Source organism: Eschrichtius robustus, chromosome 12 (genome assembly GCF_028021215.1).
Source record: "Eschrichtius robustus isolate mEscRob2 chromosome 12, mEscRob2.pri, whole genome shotgun sequence".
In the NCBI taxonomy this organism is placed as follows: Eukaryota; Metazoa; Chordata; class Mammalia; order Artiodactyla; family Eschrichtiidae; genus Eschrichtius; species Eschrichtius robustus.
The window spans coordinates 42,324,694-42,342,964 of NC_090835.1; the positions used below are offsets into that span (position 1 = coordinate 42,324,694).

At 37.9% G+C, this 18,271-nt stretch overlaps 1 protein-coding gene across 1 annotated transcript in view; it reads right to left on the reverse strand.

Moving 5' to 3' along the window:
- SACM1L (SAC1 like phosphatidylinositide phosphatase) overlaps positions 1 to 18,271 on the reverse strand; it is a 57,705-nt gene that overhangs the window by 24,869 nt on the left and 14,565 nt on the right. Inside the window, exons 2-7 of the mRNA XM_068558985.1 lie at positions 15,216 to 15,313; positions 12,449 to 12,523; positions 10,776 to 10,903; positions 4,482 to 4,631; positions 1,590 to 1,649; positions 696 to 729 (exon numbers count right to left, since the gene is read on the reverse strand). Of these exons, the coding sequence (XP_068415086.1) occupies positions 696 to 729; positions 1,590 to 1,649; positions 4,482 to 4,631; positions 10,776 to 10,903; positions 12,449 to 12,523; positions 15,216 to 15,313 (545 nt within the window). The remainder of the gene's footprint in view (positions 1 to 695; positions 730 to 1,589; positions 1,650 to 4,481; positions 4,632 to 10,775; positions 10,904 to 12,448; positions 12,524 to 15,215; positions 15,314 to 18,271) is intronic.

An 18,271-nucleotide genomic window follows, 5' to 3' on the forward strand; every position in this document is an offset into this window, starting at 1 on the left:
GTGTTAGTTAATAAGCTTCTTTGGGGGTATGTGATAGAAAGACCCCCTCAGTTTCTGCAGGGCAGAGTCCTGACGATAGGCACTCATCAGCACATTGTGCTTACCCTTTAACAGCCAGCTCACTTTGCTTCCCTATTTTTATTATGATGTCTATGATAAAGATAACCTTTAAAAATGAACTTACAATTAGATAACCATTACTCATTTTGCATTTGTACTACACCTCACCCCAAGCATCATTCTTTGTACACCATGTATTTTCATTTTTCTGTGGCTATTTCAAATGACAAATGTAAGTTTTAATTGTAATTCTCCTCTCCAACTTGCTGGCTACCCTAGTTCCTGAGTCTAACTTTTTTAATTGCTAAGGAAAATTCTCAATAGGCTAAAACTATTCTTGTTTATTGATACAGTCTAGTAAAGCCAAAACACAGTAGACATATTTCTTCTTTTAAAACACCAGCACCAGAGAGCACTAGTCAGTCTAAAGAGTTCATTCTATTAAAAAAACAATGGTCATTTACAACCAGTATTCTAAGATTTTATGTTAATGGTTTGATATTATTATCAAAAGAGATTTCTACTAATTCTAAAATACTCTCCTCATGTAATATTTGAGACTGTCTTTAAATCTAACTTCTAATAATATTTAAATAAAGGCTGCTAGAAAACTAAAGAGTAATATGTAAGGATACAGCCATATAATACCGGAAGAGCAAACCGATGGACCTGAAATGAAGATGTATGTTACGTTTAGGAATAAATATACTTCAAAAATAATAAACAAAAAGAAGCACTATATAAAAAATATTTACAGATGGGGAGGTAATATACAAATACAACAAAGTAGTAAGCTTATGGGTAACTTTTAATTTTAAAGACATTTCTCTAATGTAACATTGTCTTTTTAATTAAAAAAATTTAAGTATGTGCTACAATCATTTGGGCTTGAACATTTGCAGATTTTGGAACACTAATAAAACTACATGAAGTTGCAGAATATTTATCTCCCTCCTTCTCAGTCTTTGCCCGCAACAAGTTCACTGCTCCAGGGAAGAGATATCCCCACGCTAAAGGGTTCGCAGTTTAAACTACTGTTCCCGAAAAAGCAAAGCAAATGCCAAGAAATAACACCATTAGGCAAATCTCTTTACCTAGATTCAATACATTATGCTTCCTAGGTGGCCTCCTTGTTTACATCTCATTTGTATAAACCAAGAACAGAGGAAGGTGACACCTATGCATGTCTATCCTGGGTGACTGAAGGGAGTCAGGTTCCCATAGGAAGACAAATGCAGAGCTCTCCACTGCCTGGGGAATTAGCTCTGGCCTGATTTCTAACATTATTCATCTACCAAGACCCATTCTCTCTCTCTCACTTATAGAAAGCAATGTATTTTTACTGAGGTATTTTCTTCAACCTACAATGATGTGGGAGGGCAGATCAGATCAAAGTCCGTAAGTTATAAACAGAGTTAAATTAGAATTCTTTACCAAAATCCTTGGCAATTAGGTAGCCATTTTATAACATGTATTCAATTAAAACTTGAACTGTAACAAATAAGCTGGTTTTATTTAGTGTACATTACCTCTGGCTGAGCAGAAAGTTCCCTTAGAAGATGACCATTCCATACAAACCGCTGGTCTGCCTATGAGAGAAGTTTTAAAATTAATATTCAGTATCTCCTGCCAATTTGAGTTTCTATAGAAAGAAAAGTATAACAGTCAGTGTCTCCATCTGGTGGCTAGGAGCAGGTCTCTTTGACATGCTGCAAAAAGAACTCCACTTCCCCGCCAACTTGCCCCTCCTCCGGGTATCCCTCTCTCGTTGCCTCAAGACAGTGCTGCTGGCCCATACAGAAACCTGGCAGTCCTTGCAGGCTCCTTCTCTTATATTTAATCAATCATCGAGTCCTAAATCCCCTTCCAGATCCATTTCCTCTTCTACATATCTATTCTCACCACCCCTGGCTAACACCTGACTGCAGCCCAACTACTAAAACAGCCTCCCTGGCCTCACTCAAGCCTTAGCCTGGCCCTTCACACCCTTCCTCCACATGCTGCCAGCAGCTGCTGTCTAACGTGACACATCTCTTGTCTGCTGGAAATTCTTCACTGGCTCACTGTCATCTAAAGAACCAAATCTTCACATGGCCTAACCAGTCCTGGAATCTGGCAACCCCTACTTAACTCTCTGCTCTCATCTCTGGCCACTCTGACGTTCAAACTATACAGAAGGAACTCCCTCAACAACTCAGCAGACTAACCAATTCTCTTCATTCTCTTTATAAAACACAGCAACGGACACTCCCCTGTCCCCCGTCACCAGCAGAAAGTCACGAGGAGTGGCTCTTGCACTCAGGCATAACCAGTTGAATGGTACACTTCCTGAGATTCAGACTGTGTGTTCCCAATCAGTTTGTGCCAGTTTTTCTTATTATTCATAACATAATTTAACTATTTTATAAGTCAATGAAATATGACTTAAAAATAAACTGCTCTTTCTATAAATTGAATGATTTAGAACAGAACTTGATAAAAGGCAAGCTGCTAAAAACAAAATTTCTGTTGAATTAGGAGGAAAAATGGCAACTATAAAAGATTGGAGAAACATAGTAAAAATATATAGTATTCCGCAAACAGACTGCTCTGTGTCAAAATCTTTAAAGAGACTCAAACTGGAAAGCATTATGGATATAATTTATACAGGAAAGACAATTAGGAATCAAGGAACCAAAAACAAAGAAAAGCTTACGATCCTACATCAAAAAATTGACCAGTCAATGTAAAATTGTGTGTTTTAAGTTGAGATAAAATGTTTATAGTATATATGGTTCACTTATCACTTTTGTGATTCCCAAAGTTATGGTAACTTTGACTCTTCTGATTAGCTGACAAAAAATTCCCTCCCATCCCAACAGATGAGATGGCTTCTTCTTCAGTTTAGCCTAATATTGCCACTGCCTCTGACTGGAACCCTCTTTCTCCCACGGCCACCTGATCAATAAAGCCTATTCATCATTAAGTCTCGGCTCAAAAATCACCTTCCTCTGTACAGTCGTCCCTGACTCCCCCAGACAGAGTGAGTCCCGTCTTCCTTCAGGATCCCACCACACTTGGGTACCTATCTCTGTGACAGCAATTGTCCCCTGTTCTGTGATTGCCTGGACTTCCACTTCCCCAGCAGACTGCAGGCTCCCGCAAGGCAGGGGCATGTCTTTTCATCCTGTGTGGCTGGTGGCTAGTACAGTGCCTGGTACATAGCAGGCATTTGAGAGACATTTCATAGCAAATGGAGACTGCAGCAAAAAAGCAAGAGTCTCTTTGCAGTTAAACGCCAAATTTCTTCATTGCTTAGCTTACATCTAAACTTACATTGAAGCCTACATATAATCTTACAAAATTAGACTATAAAGTCTTTAAAAAGCCAACTAAAATATTGATTTAGGACTTCCCTGGTGGCGCAGTGGTTAAGAATCCACCTGCCCATGCAGGGGACACGGGTTTGATCCCTGGTCCGGGAAGACCCCACATGCCGCAGAGCAACTAAGCCCGTGCTCCACGACTACTGAGCCTGTGCTCTAGACCCCGCGAACCACAACTACTGAAGCCAGCGCGCCTATAGCCCGTGCTCCGCAACAAGAGACGCCACCGCAATGAGAAGCCTGTGCACTGCAACGAAGAGTAGTCCCTGCTCGCCGCAACTAGAGAAAGCCCGCGCGCAGCAACGAAGACCCAATGCAGCCAAAAAAAAACAACGATTTAGGTTGAGCTATATAAAATGATCATTTTTATTGGTCAAATATGGTCAATTAGTGGCAATTTCATATGGTCCAACCTAACAGATATCTGACAACTTTTTTTTTTTGACAGCAACCTTTTAAATGCTGTCTGCCCCCTAAACATATCTACTTTTGCTAACAAAAAATCAAGGCAGCAATTATCTAGGTTCCTGAACAGCAGAAATTTTATGTTGAGATCATCTGAGGTCCAGTTTTAAAGATACACTTAAGTCAATAAAATAACCAAAACCCCCACCCTAAACAAAAGCGTATTTTTCAAGTTCTTAACAAGTTGTTACTTTTCTACTTGTAAAAACTATAAATAACACCACTGCAGAAAGAGCATCATCCATTAGAACATTAATTTTACAAGTACAATTGTGTTGCTAATGCTAATAATTGTTATAACACAGAACACTGAGAGCCAGGAAATTACCAACATTCATGTTTAAGCTAGATTTCTGAAAATGGACCCCTGTGGTTCTCAATCCTGTCTGTGTAACATACACAGATTCTGGGGTCCTGAATTTGGAAATGAGATGTCTATTTGAAACATGGTATACTTTCAAAGCCCCCATACATGATCCTGATATAGCCAGGACCGAGAAAAATCAATATGTATTTTATGGATGAAATAGAGACAAGCTCCTTAAAATTAAAAAAAAAAAAAAAGTAATAATAATTGAAGATTAAGCTTACCCTTTCCAAGAGACTCATTTCCTGGAATTCTGGACTAGTGTTAGACAGCCGCTGCAAAGTATGGGTCAAATCATATGTCGTTGAAAAGTAAAACCCATCCACACTCAAGACATGGTTTATCATTGCTAGGAAAGTTTTGTTATCTTGTAACTGTAAACAAAGGAGAGCAAATAATCAGTCTATCTTATACTTGAAAAGGAATCTATCAACATGACAAAAGAGTGAAAATAAAAACCTGTAAGTTCAGCCCTGTTAAATGCCACTGGCACAAAGACTGGGCGAGGAGATGCTCACCATTTCCCCAGGACCTGGGACAGTTCCTGATACATGGACAGTGCTCAACACCATAGGGTATTATATTAACTGATTAGGTAGACCTCCTTTCCCATTGGTGTCCTTCACAATTTTTACTTTAAAGGGCAGAAGAGTTACTTTAACAAAACATCACCACTTTAGGTTATGACCTACTGTGTCCCAGACACTTTACAGAGATTCTCCTTCATCTTCACAGCAACCCCTTACTAGTTTAGCATTAATTATCCTCATTTGACAGAAGAAAAACATAAATTCATGAGGGGCCCAGTAACAGAGAGTCAATAACGAGAGAACAATACCATCCTCATCTCTAAGAAACTTTACTGGTTTGGGCTAGTTGGGAAGTTAAATGGAATTCTTTACAAAAAAAAAAAAAAAAAAAAAAAAAAGCAAAGACTGAAAAGAAAAGTCCAGGAGAGAGAGAAGTGGCCAAGATGGTAAGATGGTAGCGTAGGAAGACCCTGAGCTCACCTCCTCCCACAGGCGCACCAAAACTACAACTATTCACAGAACAACTATCTATGAGAGAACTGAAGACTAGTAGAACAGATTTTTCACAGCTAAAGATATAAAGAAGAAACCATGATATGGGTAGGAGGGGTGGAGACCTGGTATAGTCAAGACCCACACTCTCAGGTAGGTGACCCAGAAATGGGGAGAATAATCACAATTGCTGAGGTTCTCCCCAGTGAGCAAGGGGTCTGAGCCCCACGTCAGCTACTGAGGCCAACGATCTTGCACCAGGAAGACAAGCCCCCAGAATGTCTGGCTTTGAAGGCCAGAAGGCCAGCAGGGTTTGTGTGCAGGAGAGCAGGACAACTGTAGGAAACAGAGACTCCACTCTTAAAGAGCCCATACAAAATCTCACATGCTCCAAGTCCTAGCGTGTAGGCATTTGAAGGGAGCCTAAGTCAGACCCACTTAGTGATCTTTGCGAGCCTCCTGGAGAGGCAGGAGGCAACTGGGACTGCTACTGGGGGTGCAGATGTTGGCAGCAGCTGTCTTAGGGAGTTTGTTCTACCACGAGGGCACTCGTGCTAGCAAGTGCCATTTTGGAGTCCTCCTTCTGGCCTATTAGTGCAGGGGCTTAACCTGCCCACCAGCAGGCAGGCACCAGTGCCGGGACACCCCAGGGCAAACAACAGAAAAGAACAATGAAACTAAGACCTGTTTTTCTGATAAGATAAATAGAAATTGATAAACCTTCAGCCAGACTCATCAAGAAAAAAGGAGGTAGGGCCTAACTAAAATGAGAAATGAAAGAGGACAAATTACAACCAACACCACAAAAATACAAAGGATCATAAGAGATTATTACAAATAATTATGCACCAATAAAATGGACAACCGAGAAGAAATGGATTCGAGAAGAAACGTACGATCTCCCAAGACTGAATCAGGGAGAAACAGAAAATATGAACAGATTTATTACCAGTAACGAAATTGAATCAGTAATCAAAGAACTACCAACAAAGTCCAGGATCAGATGGCTTCTCAGGTGAATCTACCAAACATTTACAGAAGAGTTAACGCCTATCCTTCTCAACTATTCCAAATAACTGAGGAGGAAGGAATGCTTCCACACTCATTCCATGAGGCTAGCATTACCCTGATGCCAAAACCAGATAAAGACACCGCACACACACAAAAAATTATAGGCCAACATTACTGATGAACACAAATGCAAAAATCCTCAGCAAAACATTAGCAAACCAAATTCAATAGTACATTTAAAAGATCACACGCCATGATCAAGTGGTACTGATCCCAAGAACGGAAGGACAGTTTAATATCCACCAATCAATCAATATGATATACCACATTAACAAACTGAAGAATAAAAATCATATGATCATCTCAATAGATGCAGAAAAAGCTTTTTACAAAATCCAATATCCATTTATGATAAAACCTCTCAACAAAGTGGGTATACAAGGAACATACCTTAACATTATTAATAAAGACCAGGGAATTCCCTGGCAGTCAAGTGGTTAGGACTCCATGCTCTCCCCGCTGAGGGCCAGGTTCAATCCCTGGTCAGAGAACTAAAATTCCACAAACCACGTGACGGGGCCAAAAAAAAAAAAAAAAAAAAAAGACCATATATGACAAACCTACAGCCAACATCAAGCTCAACAGTGAAAAGCCTGAAAGCATTTCCTCTAAGATCAGGAATAAAACAAGGATGCCCATTCTCACCACTTTTACTCAACATATTATCAGATGTCCTAGCTACAGCAATTAGACAAGAAAAAGAAATCAAAGGAACCCAAACTGAAAAGAAGTAAAATTGTCACTGTTTGCAGATGACATGATACTATATTTAGAAAACCCCAAAGTAAAGATGCCACCAAAAAACTAGTAGAATAGGACTTCCCTGCTGGCGCAGTGGTTAGGAATCTGCCTGCCAATGCAGGGGACACGGGTTCAAGCCCTGGTCCGGGAAGATCCCACGTGCTGCAGAGCAACTAAGCCCACACGCCGCAACTACTGAGCCTGCACTCTAGAGCCCGTGAGCCACAACTACTGAGCCCACGTGCCACAACTACTGAAACTCGTGTGCCTGAAGCCCACGTTCTGCACAAGAGAAGCCACCGCAATGAGAAGCCTGCGCACCACAACGGAGAGTAGCCCCCACTCGCCGCAACTAGAGAAAGCCCACACGCAGCAACGAAGACCCAACGCAGCCAAAAATAAAATAAATAAATAAATTTTAAAAATAAAAATAAAATGGCAGGATATAAAATTAATATATACAGGAAGTCTGTTGCATTTCTATGCAGTAACAATGAACAGGAAGAGAAATTAAGAAGACAATCCCATTTACAACTGCATGAAAAAGAATAAATTACCTAGGAATAAATCTAACCAAGGTGGTAAAAAGACCCGTCATTAGAAAACTGTAAGACACTGACAAGAAAACCATAATTCAAAAGGATACATGCACCACAATGTTCACTGCAGCACTATTTACAATAGCCAGGACATGGAAACAACCTAAACGTCCAACGATAGATGAATGGATAAAGAAGATGTGGTACATATATAGAATGGAATATTAGTCAGCCATAAAAAGGAATGAAACTGGGTCATTTGTAGAGATGTGGATGGACCTAGAGTCTGTCATACAGAGTGAAGTAAGCCATAAAGAGAAAAACAAACATCGCATATTAACACATATATGTGGAATCTAGAAAAATGGTACAGATAAACCTATTTGTAGGGCAGGATTAGAGACGTAAACATAGAGAACAGACATGTGGACACGGGCAGCAGTGGGGACAGGAGGGTGGGACGAACTGGGAGATTAGGTTTGACATAAATACACTACCATGTGTAAAATAGATAGCTAGTGGGAACCTGCTGTATAGCACAGGGAGCTCAGCTCAGTGCTCTGTGACGACCTAGATGGGTGGGATAGGGGTGGGCGGTGGGAGTGAGGTCCAAGAGGGAGGGGATATAGGTATAGCTGACTCACTTCACTGTACAGCAGAAACTAATATAACATTGTAAAGCAATTTTACTCCAATAAAAAAAATTTAAAAAGAGTTAAAAAAATGATACAAACAGACCCATAGACAGAGAACTGGTGGTTGGCAGTGGGGAGGGAGGGGTAGGAAGGACGAGTGAAATAGGTAAGGGAGATTAAGAGATACAAACTTCCATTTATAAAATAAGTAAGTCATGGGGATATAATATATAGCATACAGAATACAGTCAGTAATATTTTAGTAACTTTGTATGGTGACAGATGGTAACTAGACTTCTCATGGTGATCATTTTATAATGCGTAAAAATATTGAATTACCATGTTGTACACCTGAAACTAATATATTGTAAGTCAATTATACTTCAATAAGCAATAAAGGAAGATCAAGTAAAAGCAGTATATTTATTTTCTGATAATCATTTTAGCTGGCTTTCCCGATGAATACCAAGATTGATATCTGTTTTTATCCTTGTTTTAAAAAATAATTTTTAATGTTTGTTACTGTTTAATGTTTAGCAAATGATTAACATGTTAATTCATGTTACGAATCTATGTACAAAATTTTTAAGTTGGCCTCAACATTTTTATAAAAAACAAAAGGTATAAATAAGCAAAGCATATACAGCGAGGAATGCTAAAATTAGTTACATAGCCTGAAAACAAACTATAGCAATAAAGAAGAAACTGTTCAAGTAAATATTACTAGGCTATTAAATGAAAACAACCATTTTTATTGCCTTAAATTATCGTGTCTCATAGAGAATGAACTTATTAATATATTGATATATATACAGTAAGAAAGAAATTTTAAGTTTAAAGTATAAAAACTATATTCTACAGCTTTACTTAGCCAATAAGACAATAGTGCTAGGACTGATTTTTTTTAAATGTTTATCATAGGTAAGATACATATTTTAGAATAATTAACTTTCTTTTAAAAACAAACTTTTTGTAATCTTGGGAATAAAAATACAACTTAAAATTTTAAAAAAGCAAATACCGTAAATAAAGTACATTTAGAAAACAAGTACTCAATAGATTTAAATCTCTAAACATAATGTTGACGTAAAAAAAGTAATTTTCAAAAACTAGAACAGGGTTAATGCCATTCATGTAAGTTTTAAAAAATACTGCAAGCAAAAACAGATATTGTTTGAATATGAATACAGGCAGTCTTCACTTTGCACGATAGGGTGGGACTATAAAAATGATCATGTTATCTTAATCTTAATAATCTTAAACTATCTTAATAATCATAAGTAAAGTTAAGATCATTCCGTGACTTAAAATTTTTTAATCAACACATTAAAAACTCTCCTACTGTAAGTTATAAATGTATAGGGAAATGAAAAAATAGTAAAACGTTACTTAGTATACTGTAATTTGAAACATTGATAATTAAAAATATTTTACTTCTGGTCAAAATTTATCAAGAGTAGCCTGAACAGTGCTTGCATTCTTCTCATCATGTAACTTATGATACCATCTTTTCTATACCCTGATGAACTGTCGTACATCTAAGCCTGAACTAGCTTCTAACACTTAATCCTTCATACTATTAATATCATGAAATACTTCTGTGAGTTCCTTTAATGTGAAGTTTGTTACCGGCATCACTTGCTCTGGGACACGTTCAACCTTTTCATCACAACCACTTGACCACTAATGTCGATAACATCACCTTCACTGAGACCTCTGGCTGCGTATCCAGAGTCTCTTATTCCCACCATCAGTTATTTCTTCTATACTCTATTCATGTTCAATGTGAATTTCACTTCTAGAGTCATCATTTTCTGTTTCATTGCACTTTCATCTTTGGTGAGCTAATTCTTTAGTCAATATATCATGGGAACTGAAATTTAAAGTGTGTTGTTGGGAACTGGTGTTAACTAAACTGTGGTAACTGAAATCCATGCATACAGGAACTGAGCAAAAAGAGGACTGTTTGAACATGTACACAGCACACACACTTATATTCCCATGTGGCAAAACTGAAGAAAGCTTTCTCCCTAGGGAAAGAGGGAATGAAATGGGATGAGTGAAACTTCAAAGATAATTTTTTTTTTTTAGTAATATATAGGAGCATCCCTTTTATTTTTATTTCTTTTAACATCTTTATTGGAGTATAACTGCTTTACAATGGTAGAAAGATATTTAATATTTTATTTCTTCACAAAAAGGATATGAAGTTAAATCTACGTGTTGACTACATGTGCATTTTCAGTCTGTCCTTTTCTCTCGTATGAAATTTCATATCTAAGAATTGAGTCAGTTAAAAAAAAACCCAAGTGCAATAAAATATATGAACAGTTTTTAAAAAAAAATACATTTTAGGGCTAGGTATGTGGAGTGACCATGCTCTATGCATTGTTTAAATAATTAGGTTTAAAAGAAATCCATCAAACATTCTTTGTGTTCCACCTCCCTTCCCCATCCACCCCATGGGACTTCTTTGGATTTTGCAATTAGTAAGTGCTTCCAGTTCTTACCTGAATATCAGTTAAGTGCAACATTGTCTTCTTATAAGAAAGGACATCAAAATCTATTGCTTTCCAGATTACATGATTGAAAAATTCACCTATTTTCTTCTTTTTGGTAATGACAAGTAGATAATTACCTGCAAAAAAGCAAAGCCAAGTACACATAAATAGAAATAAGGCAACTGTAAAGCCAGGAATAGCAGTCCTTACTCTTTAAAGGCGAGAGTTGCGGGAATTCCCTGGCAGTCCAGTGGTTAGGACTCCGCGCTTTCACTGCCGAGGGTGCAAGTTTGATCTCGGGTCAGGGAACTAAAGTCCTGCAAGCCTTGAGGCGCAGCCAAAATAAATAAAAATAAATAAAGGCGAGAGCTGTGCTAAACAGATAAAGGACCCATACTTTTTGAAAAGCAATCTTATAATTTATGAATAGAAAGACCAGCATATTATTTAGACAAATTTTTATTGAAAGATCAAATTTTTTCTCAGAAAGATAAAAGTAAAAGCTTTTGGTAACCAGAGCAGTGATCCTAGCAGATGGAAAGTACAGACAGAAAACGCTCCTCTCTCACTCTCCTGTCATCCCCAAAGCATACGGGCCTCTGCTAATGCATTTCCCAACGTGTAGCTTAAAGCATCACAGGTCATAATATCTGGCCACTGCAGCTATCTACACCTCCCATGTCCCTCATGTCATTCTAAATGGTAGAGAAATGTGCTGGGGCAGTATAACTAACTGGTTACTGCAACATTCCAAAGATGAGTGGTCAGGAATCAAGAAGCGATCCCAGCACCATGCATTAATACACCAACCCTGATCCTGGCCACCTCCTCCTCCCACAAACAAACCAGGGTAAGCCTTTACCACTAGATTAATTCTTCACATCTGTTCAAGGCTCTAACCACAAGTGCCCTCCCTGAAAGTTTTCCTATGTACATCTCTCTCCTAGAACTTGTCACACTGTTCTGCAGTAATTTACTATTTAACTGCCTCTCTCACTCAACTGTAAGCTACAGGACAAAAGGGACTTGCATCTTTTACAAATAACATCCAGCACAGTGCCTAATACAATAGGAACTTTTCAAAAGTTCAATGAAATAAAATTTAGATTAAAAACCATCACTTTCCTAGTAACTCAGAACCATGGAGTTGAAGGTTTAGAATACTCTGGTCCAGGACTTCCCTGGTGGCACAGTGGTGAAGAATCCGCCTGCCAATGCAGGGGACACGGGTTCGAGCCCTGGTCCAGGAAGATCCCACATGCCGCGGAGCAACTAAGCCCGTGTGCCACATCTACTGAGCCTGTACTCTGGAGCCCACGAGCCCCAACTACTGAAGCCCGTGCGCCTAGAGCCTGTGCTCTGCAACAAGAGAAGCCACCGCAATGAGAAGCCTGCGCACCACAATGAAGAGTAGCCCCCGCTCGTCGCAACTAGAGAAAGCGCGCGCACAGCAACGAAGACCCAACACAGCCAAAAATAAATACATAAATAAATTTATTTAAAAAAAAATAGAACCTCAGGCTCACAAATTTAACCACTTGCTATTTGGGGTACTTTCAGAAATTAATGACAAACACCTACAGATTTATTGCCTAAAGGGAGATATAAAGTATGCCTTCATCTTATACTCTAATAGCGTCGATTTAATTACCTTCTTGTCCATCTTAGCTCATTTTTCTTACCTGCCACCAGATGAATTGTGCCCAGTATACCAAATATTGGTCTTGTGACAGCCGAAGGAGGAATATCTTTCTTGACTTTAAAGAAGAAAGTAAAGAAAAATCACTTAGAAAAAGCTCACCAACTGAAAGAGAAATTTAGTTTCATTTCAATGGCTACTTCAATATGCACGCTTCGTTCTAAGAAAGCAATATTCCTTCATTAGTGTTAGACCTCCACTTTGGCAGAATATAAAATAAAGATGTCCATGTTACATGTAAAGGTCTCGCTGCCTGTCTAGAATATGGTGCCAAAAGTAACATGCTTCAGCAACCTCACTACGTAAATTAAAGGTTATTTCCAATGCCAATTTTCAACCAAATTTATTCAACCTCTTGTCACAAACCAAATCTTTACCCCTTTAAGAGAATTAGAAAGTAAATGCAAGTTGAAACAAGATTTTAATCTCAACATGCAACAAATGGAATGCAAAAAAAGGACTCGCCTAATTCCCTAATAAGAATGTGAGACATGGAGGCCAAGATCCAAGAGGGGAGGAGGAAGGAAAAGCCTCCTGTTCATGTCTAAAAGAAACTGATACAGGTATCCAGGGAGGCAATATCATTAGCTGCGATTTTATCAATAATGCCGTTATTAATAAAGACTACCTTACATTACAAGGTTCATTTCACAATTGTTAAACTTTAAGCCAATGTGCTTCACAAAACATATTTTGTAGAACTCTAGTTTAGGGAATAATGCCCAAAAAGGGGGGAGGTAGGGTCTCCCAGTCAAAGAAACTTATTTTGCTACATCCATACTAACTCTACTCCTTCTCCCAGAGTCACAATGCACAGTAGGAAATTAAAGGCTCTGAGAAGGCCTACAGTAAACGAAAGCTGTTCCACTGTTTAATTCAAAGTTTTCCAAACCTATGTGGCTATAAAATTTTTCTTTCAGTCACAGTTTAATTATCAGCCTGGGACCCATTTTGAAACACTGCTGTAAACTCCAGTCCTGTTTCTTAAAGGCAGTCCTGTTTTTCTGAATAAACTTATTCTGAATAAGGTCTAAAATTCACTTGTTTCTCTCAATAATTCAATTTACTTAGCAATGCTATGCCATAATTAATTACCATGAAAAATGGAAATACCAGTTCAGTTAAAAACTCAGAGAAAATTCTGAATATATTGAGATCACTGATAAACATAAATGTACTACCGATACAGCTGTAAGTTACATTAACTGGAGCGTAATAGCAATAACACTCTGATAATTCCTAAGACTACGTTGGTTTTTCAGGGAAGAAAAAAAATTCCTCTTTCGGTGGCAATGGTTTGTATTCCCAATGGTAAAAGGAAACTGCCAGAGAAACTGTGATCGACAGCCCCTCATCATCACTAGCTTCAGGTCAAAGTATCTCTTCATGTGTCTACCAATGACTGTTTGGTTATCATTTTTACATCCAAACTATTCAAAACCTTTAGCTTTGTCCACTCAAATGGGTCTGCATTCTCTACTTACAAATAAAATGTCACTGAAAGGACAAAAAATAATTGAAAATACATCCATACTAAAGCTTTTATAAGACAGTAGGTGGTAGGGAATTCTCTGGTGGTCCAGTGGTTAGGACTTCGAGCTTCCACTGCCGGCAGCACGGGGTGGATCCCTGGTCGGGGAACTAAGATCCTCGTGGCAAGGCCCACCACCCCCAGCCCGCCCCCCACCCCAAAAATAAAAAAGACACTGGGTTGTATCAATATGTTATAAAGAAGTAGTGGGACTAAACTTCAGAAGTACACTAAGGGTGGTTAAAATCAGTCAGCTATTCTGAGAGAGCAGTCACCAAGCAACAGTCACAGGAAATGCCAAATTATCAAACTAAAACAGCTCTTACTTTATTTGGTCAAAGGAAAAGCTTACCAGAAAAAGCAGACAACCAAGGAAATGGAGATTTATAGTCCTACCTTTCTTACACTTTAGTATCTTATGCAAAATATTTTCATGTTTCACTTAATCCGTTCAAAGGATATTTGCCATTTACCGAATGCCTACTCTATGGTTACTCAAATACTGCCCTTCAAAAAAAAAATTAATACAGAACACTATCTAGAGGTAAATTTTTAAACAAATGAAATATAAAATTCTAAATGTGGTATCACATGATACATTAATTCATCACCAAAATTACTTCACATTAATCTAGTCAGAAATCAGTGTTCCACACAACTGAAAAACAAGTTGCTTTTCACACCCCAGAGAAGCAAAGCTAAATTATAACTGGATTGATAATAAGATAGATAGATAAAGCTTAGGAAAATCATTCTGCCTAAAACACAAGTTTTACCCAGTGATGTATATATTATTTTTCATTTATTAAATTATCCTCATAGTCATGAATATTTTCAAAAACAAATCAGCTGTTAACATTCCACACACTTAATGTTAAAACAACTTTCTCACACTCAAATAATTCAAATCTTATAGCTAGAAAGGAACCTAACATATCAACAAAACCAATCCTGTTATGGTACTGATAAGGGAACAAATAAAGTTTTTAAATCCTTATGAACGGTAAAATGCTACCTAAAATTTTCAAGATCATTTCTCCTTTTCATGAAAAGGAAAAAGTATAAAATTAATGCATAAAAATCAAATGAGGTAGCAAGAATTAAAATTTTCTAAGAAGACACTCAGAGATCCACACACTCACATGGATCTCATTAATTTAACTATTGCAACTTAAGTGTAAAATCTTTCTAGACACTTCTAAATCTGGCCATGAAATACCTGAGAGCGTAACTTCTGTGGACACACGGTCGATGATAAGTACATCATCTGCTCCATCATCACAAGCTTCCACATAAAATTTTTCAGGTGTGATATGCCTAAGAAGAAATTTAAAACCATAAATAACGAAGTGAAATGAAGACTTCCAAAAAAACCTATTATAACAATTTAACAGTGTTTAAATTTGACATCATTTTCCCAGCTTCTGAATAGATAAAGCTATTATGTTGTCCTTATGTGTTCACTGCAACTCTTTTCACCTAATTTAATGCTGATAAGGTTTTAATTTGCTGTAAAACTACCACTCTGACTTAACATAAGAAAATCATACTAAAATCTAATTTATACTCAACATGGTGCAGAAGGCAATGTAGCACAGTAGTCAGGAGCACAGGCTATGGAACCAGACTGACTGTGCTGTGTGAACCTGGGCACGTTACTCATCCCCTCTGTTCCTCAATTCCCTTATCCATAAAATAAGGATAATACCAGACTCATTAAATTGCATTGTTGTGAGGATAAAATGAGATAATCTTTGATAAGCACTTAGAACACTTGACACATAGTAACCAAGATTTATGTATTAGCTAAAAACACTAAGAAACACATTGCCAGGAAATTGTTTAAAATAAACTACTTTAACATTCTTGTATTTTGTTTGAATGCCACTGATGTGTTCTTGAAAAAAAAAAAAAACCTCATCCTGCAAAGTAAAAAATAAAGGGGGTAAAATTAGGGTCGGGACAGAGTACTCAGAATTTATGCAACTTTGTAACCTGAGTCCAACAAAAATTAACAGTTGGCTCCTCAGGAGGTAACATGGGTAACTCCAGGCAAGCAATTCAGCATGGCTGGGCACTGCCTCAGGAAATAACAATCAACAAAAACTAAATAAAGTGAAAATAAAGATTTGCAGGCACTAAAACAATGGAGACTGAGGCTGTTGTTAAGGTGGACCCAGGAGTAAATACAGGTATCTGCCGGGGACTGGTTCCAGATACCAAAATCTGTGGATGCTCAAGTCCCTCGTATTAAATGGTGCCGTACAGTCAGCCCTCTGCAACCGTGGATTCAACCAAGTTGGAACCTGCAGGTACGGAACCCACAGGTACGGAGGGCCTCCAGGAGCTGACCAGAGTTGGGGCGAGAACTAGCTTGTTTGTTTTTCCGGGGACTAATCTCTGCTGTTCTTAAACCACACTTGAAAGAACATCTGTCTGTGCAGCAGCCAATCTGAGGGCTTTTTCCTTTCCTTTTAAATTCTACTTCCTCTATTCTACTCCTCTTGCCAATGAAAAATCTTATAAAAACCCACACACCATCACTGACATCATTTCTTATTTACTGACCATGTATAAACTATTTGGTGTATAGAAACACGTCTTGTAGCAGAACAAACTGAACTCAGCATTTTTGACTATAAGTTTTTGAGGAATAATCAACCCTTAATTATCCAAATATAACTTACATCCTTTTATGGTTCATCCATAACTAACTTCTTAATATTTCCTCCATGGGGTGGGAGTGGGGTATGCCAAGGAAATAAAAGTCAATTTTAATACAGAATAAGAAATGCAACAAAGGAAACAAATCTGCTTCAAATATGGCAGTCCTCAATTCAAACTAAATATATGTCCCTTTTTATTCCTGAATAGTAGTCCACTGTATGGATATATCACAATTTGTTTATTCATTCACTTGCTGATGGACATTTGTGCCGTTTCCAGTTTAGGATATTATGCATAAAGCTTCTATGAACATTCTAGTACAAGTCTTAAGGCAGACATATGCATCATTTCTCTCGGATGACTACCTAGAAGTGGAATGGCTGGGTCATATGGTAGTTGTATGTTTAACTTGCACAGAGAAGGGAAAACGGGAGTGATTACAGACACAAGGAAACTTTTAGGGGTAATGAATGTATTCATTTGATACTGTTGATGGTTTCACAGGTGTAAAATATATCAAAATGTATCAAAGTGCATGCTTTAAATATGTGCAGTTTATTGTATGTCAACCATGCTTCAATAAACCTATAAAAAGAAAGCAAAGTGAGAGGTCCTGAAACAAACTAAAGGAAGTATAAAAAAACTTCCAATCTAGTCATAGGATAGTTACCTCTAGTCTCGAATCATTAAAAAAAAAAAAAAAATCCAACACATCAGTCCATATCTGCAGAAGATGTTTTGTGCAAGGGTAAGTTGCACTCCAGGAGTAAGTCAATAAATTTATTGAAAAGCTACCATGTGCTAAGCATTACAAAAGCAGTAGGGACAAGGAGGTAGGTGATAAATAAAAAAACAAGTAACAAATAGAAACAAAAATTTTAAACAAAAAGTAGACCTGAAAAACATGACTTCTTTATAAAAGCCTTTGGAAAAAATTCTGTCTCTAAATCAGAGGGCATTTTATAAGCCTCACTCTTTAGAATCCCTCCACACCCTAACAACCCCCAATCTTTTAAATGCTGTTTAAATGCCTGTGCATCAGATGTCCCACTGCATTTCCAGGTCTTAAACAGGCTCAGGATCTGAAAGAGTCATGTGAAATGCTTTCCTACAATGGAAAATGCTTTCCTACGATGGAGATTTCAATCATGAGAAGGATGTGACAAGTTGTTGGTAGTTCCTGAGATGTTGAGGTCATGTGCAGGGACAGGAGAGTGGCCTCAGGCTGACAGCCAGCAAGAAAACAGGGACCTCAGTCCAACAACCACAAGAAAATGGATTTGGTCAACACCCTGAATGAGCTGGATTCTTCCTCAGAGCCTCCACTATGAAACATCTGATTTTAGCCCAGTGAGACTCATATTGGACTTCTGACCGACAGTAACTAAGAGATAATACATTTGTATTGTTTAAAGTTTCTAAGCTTATGGTAATTTGGTACAGCAGCAATAGAAAACTACTACAGTGATCAAATCCCTCCTGGAATGAAATAACCTCCACATTAACCCCTGGCCAAAACACAAAAACACTTTATCTTCCTGGAACAAAGCAAAGAGACGTTTCCTTCAATTGAGTTTGATACCTGGTGTGTGAGTTTCTAAGTGATAA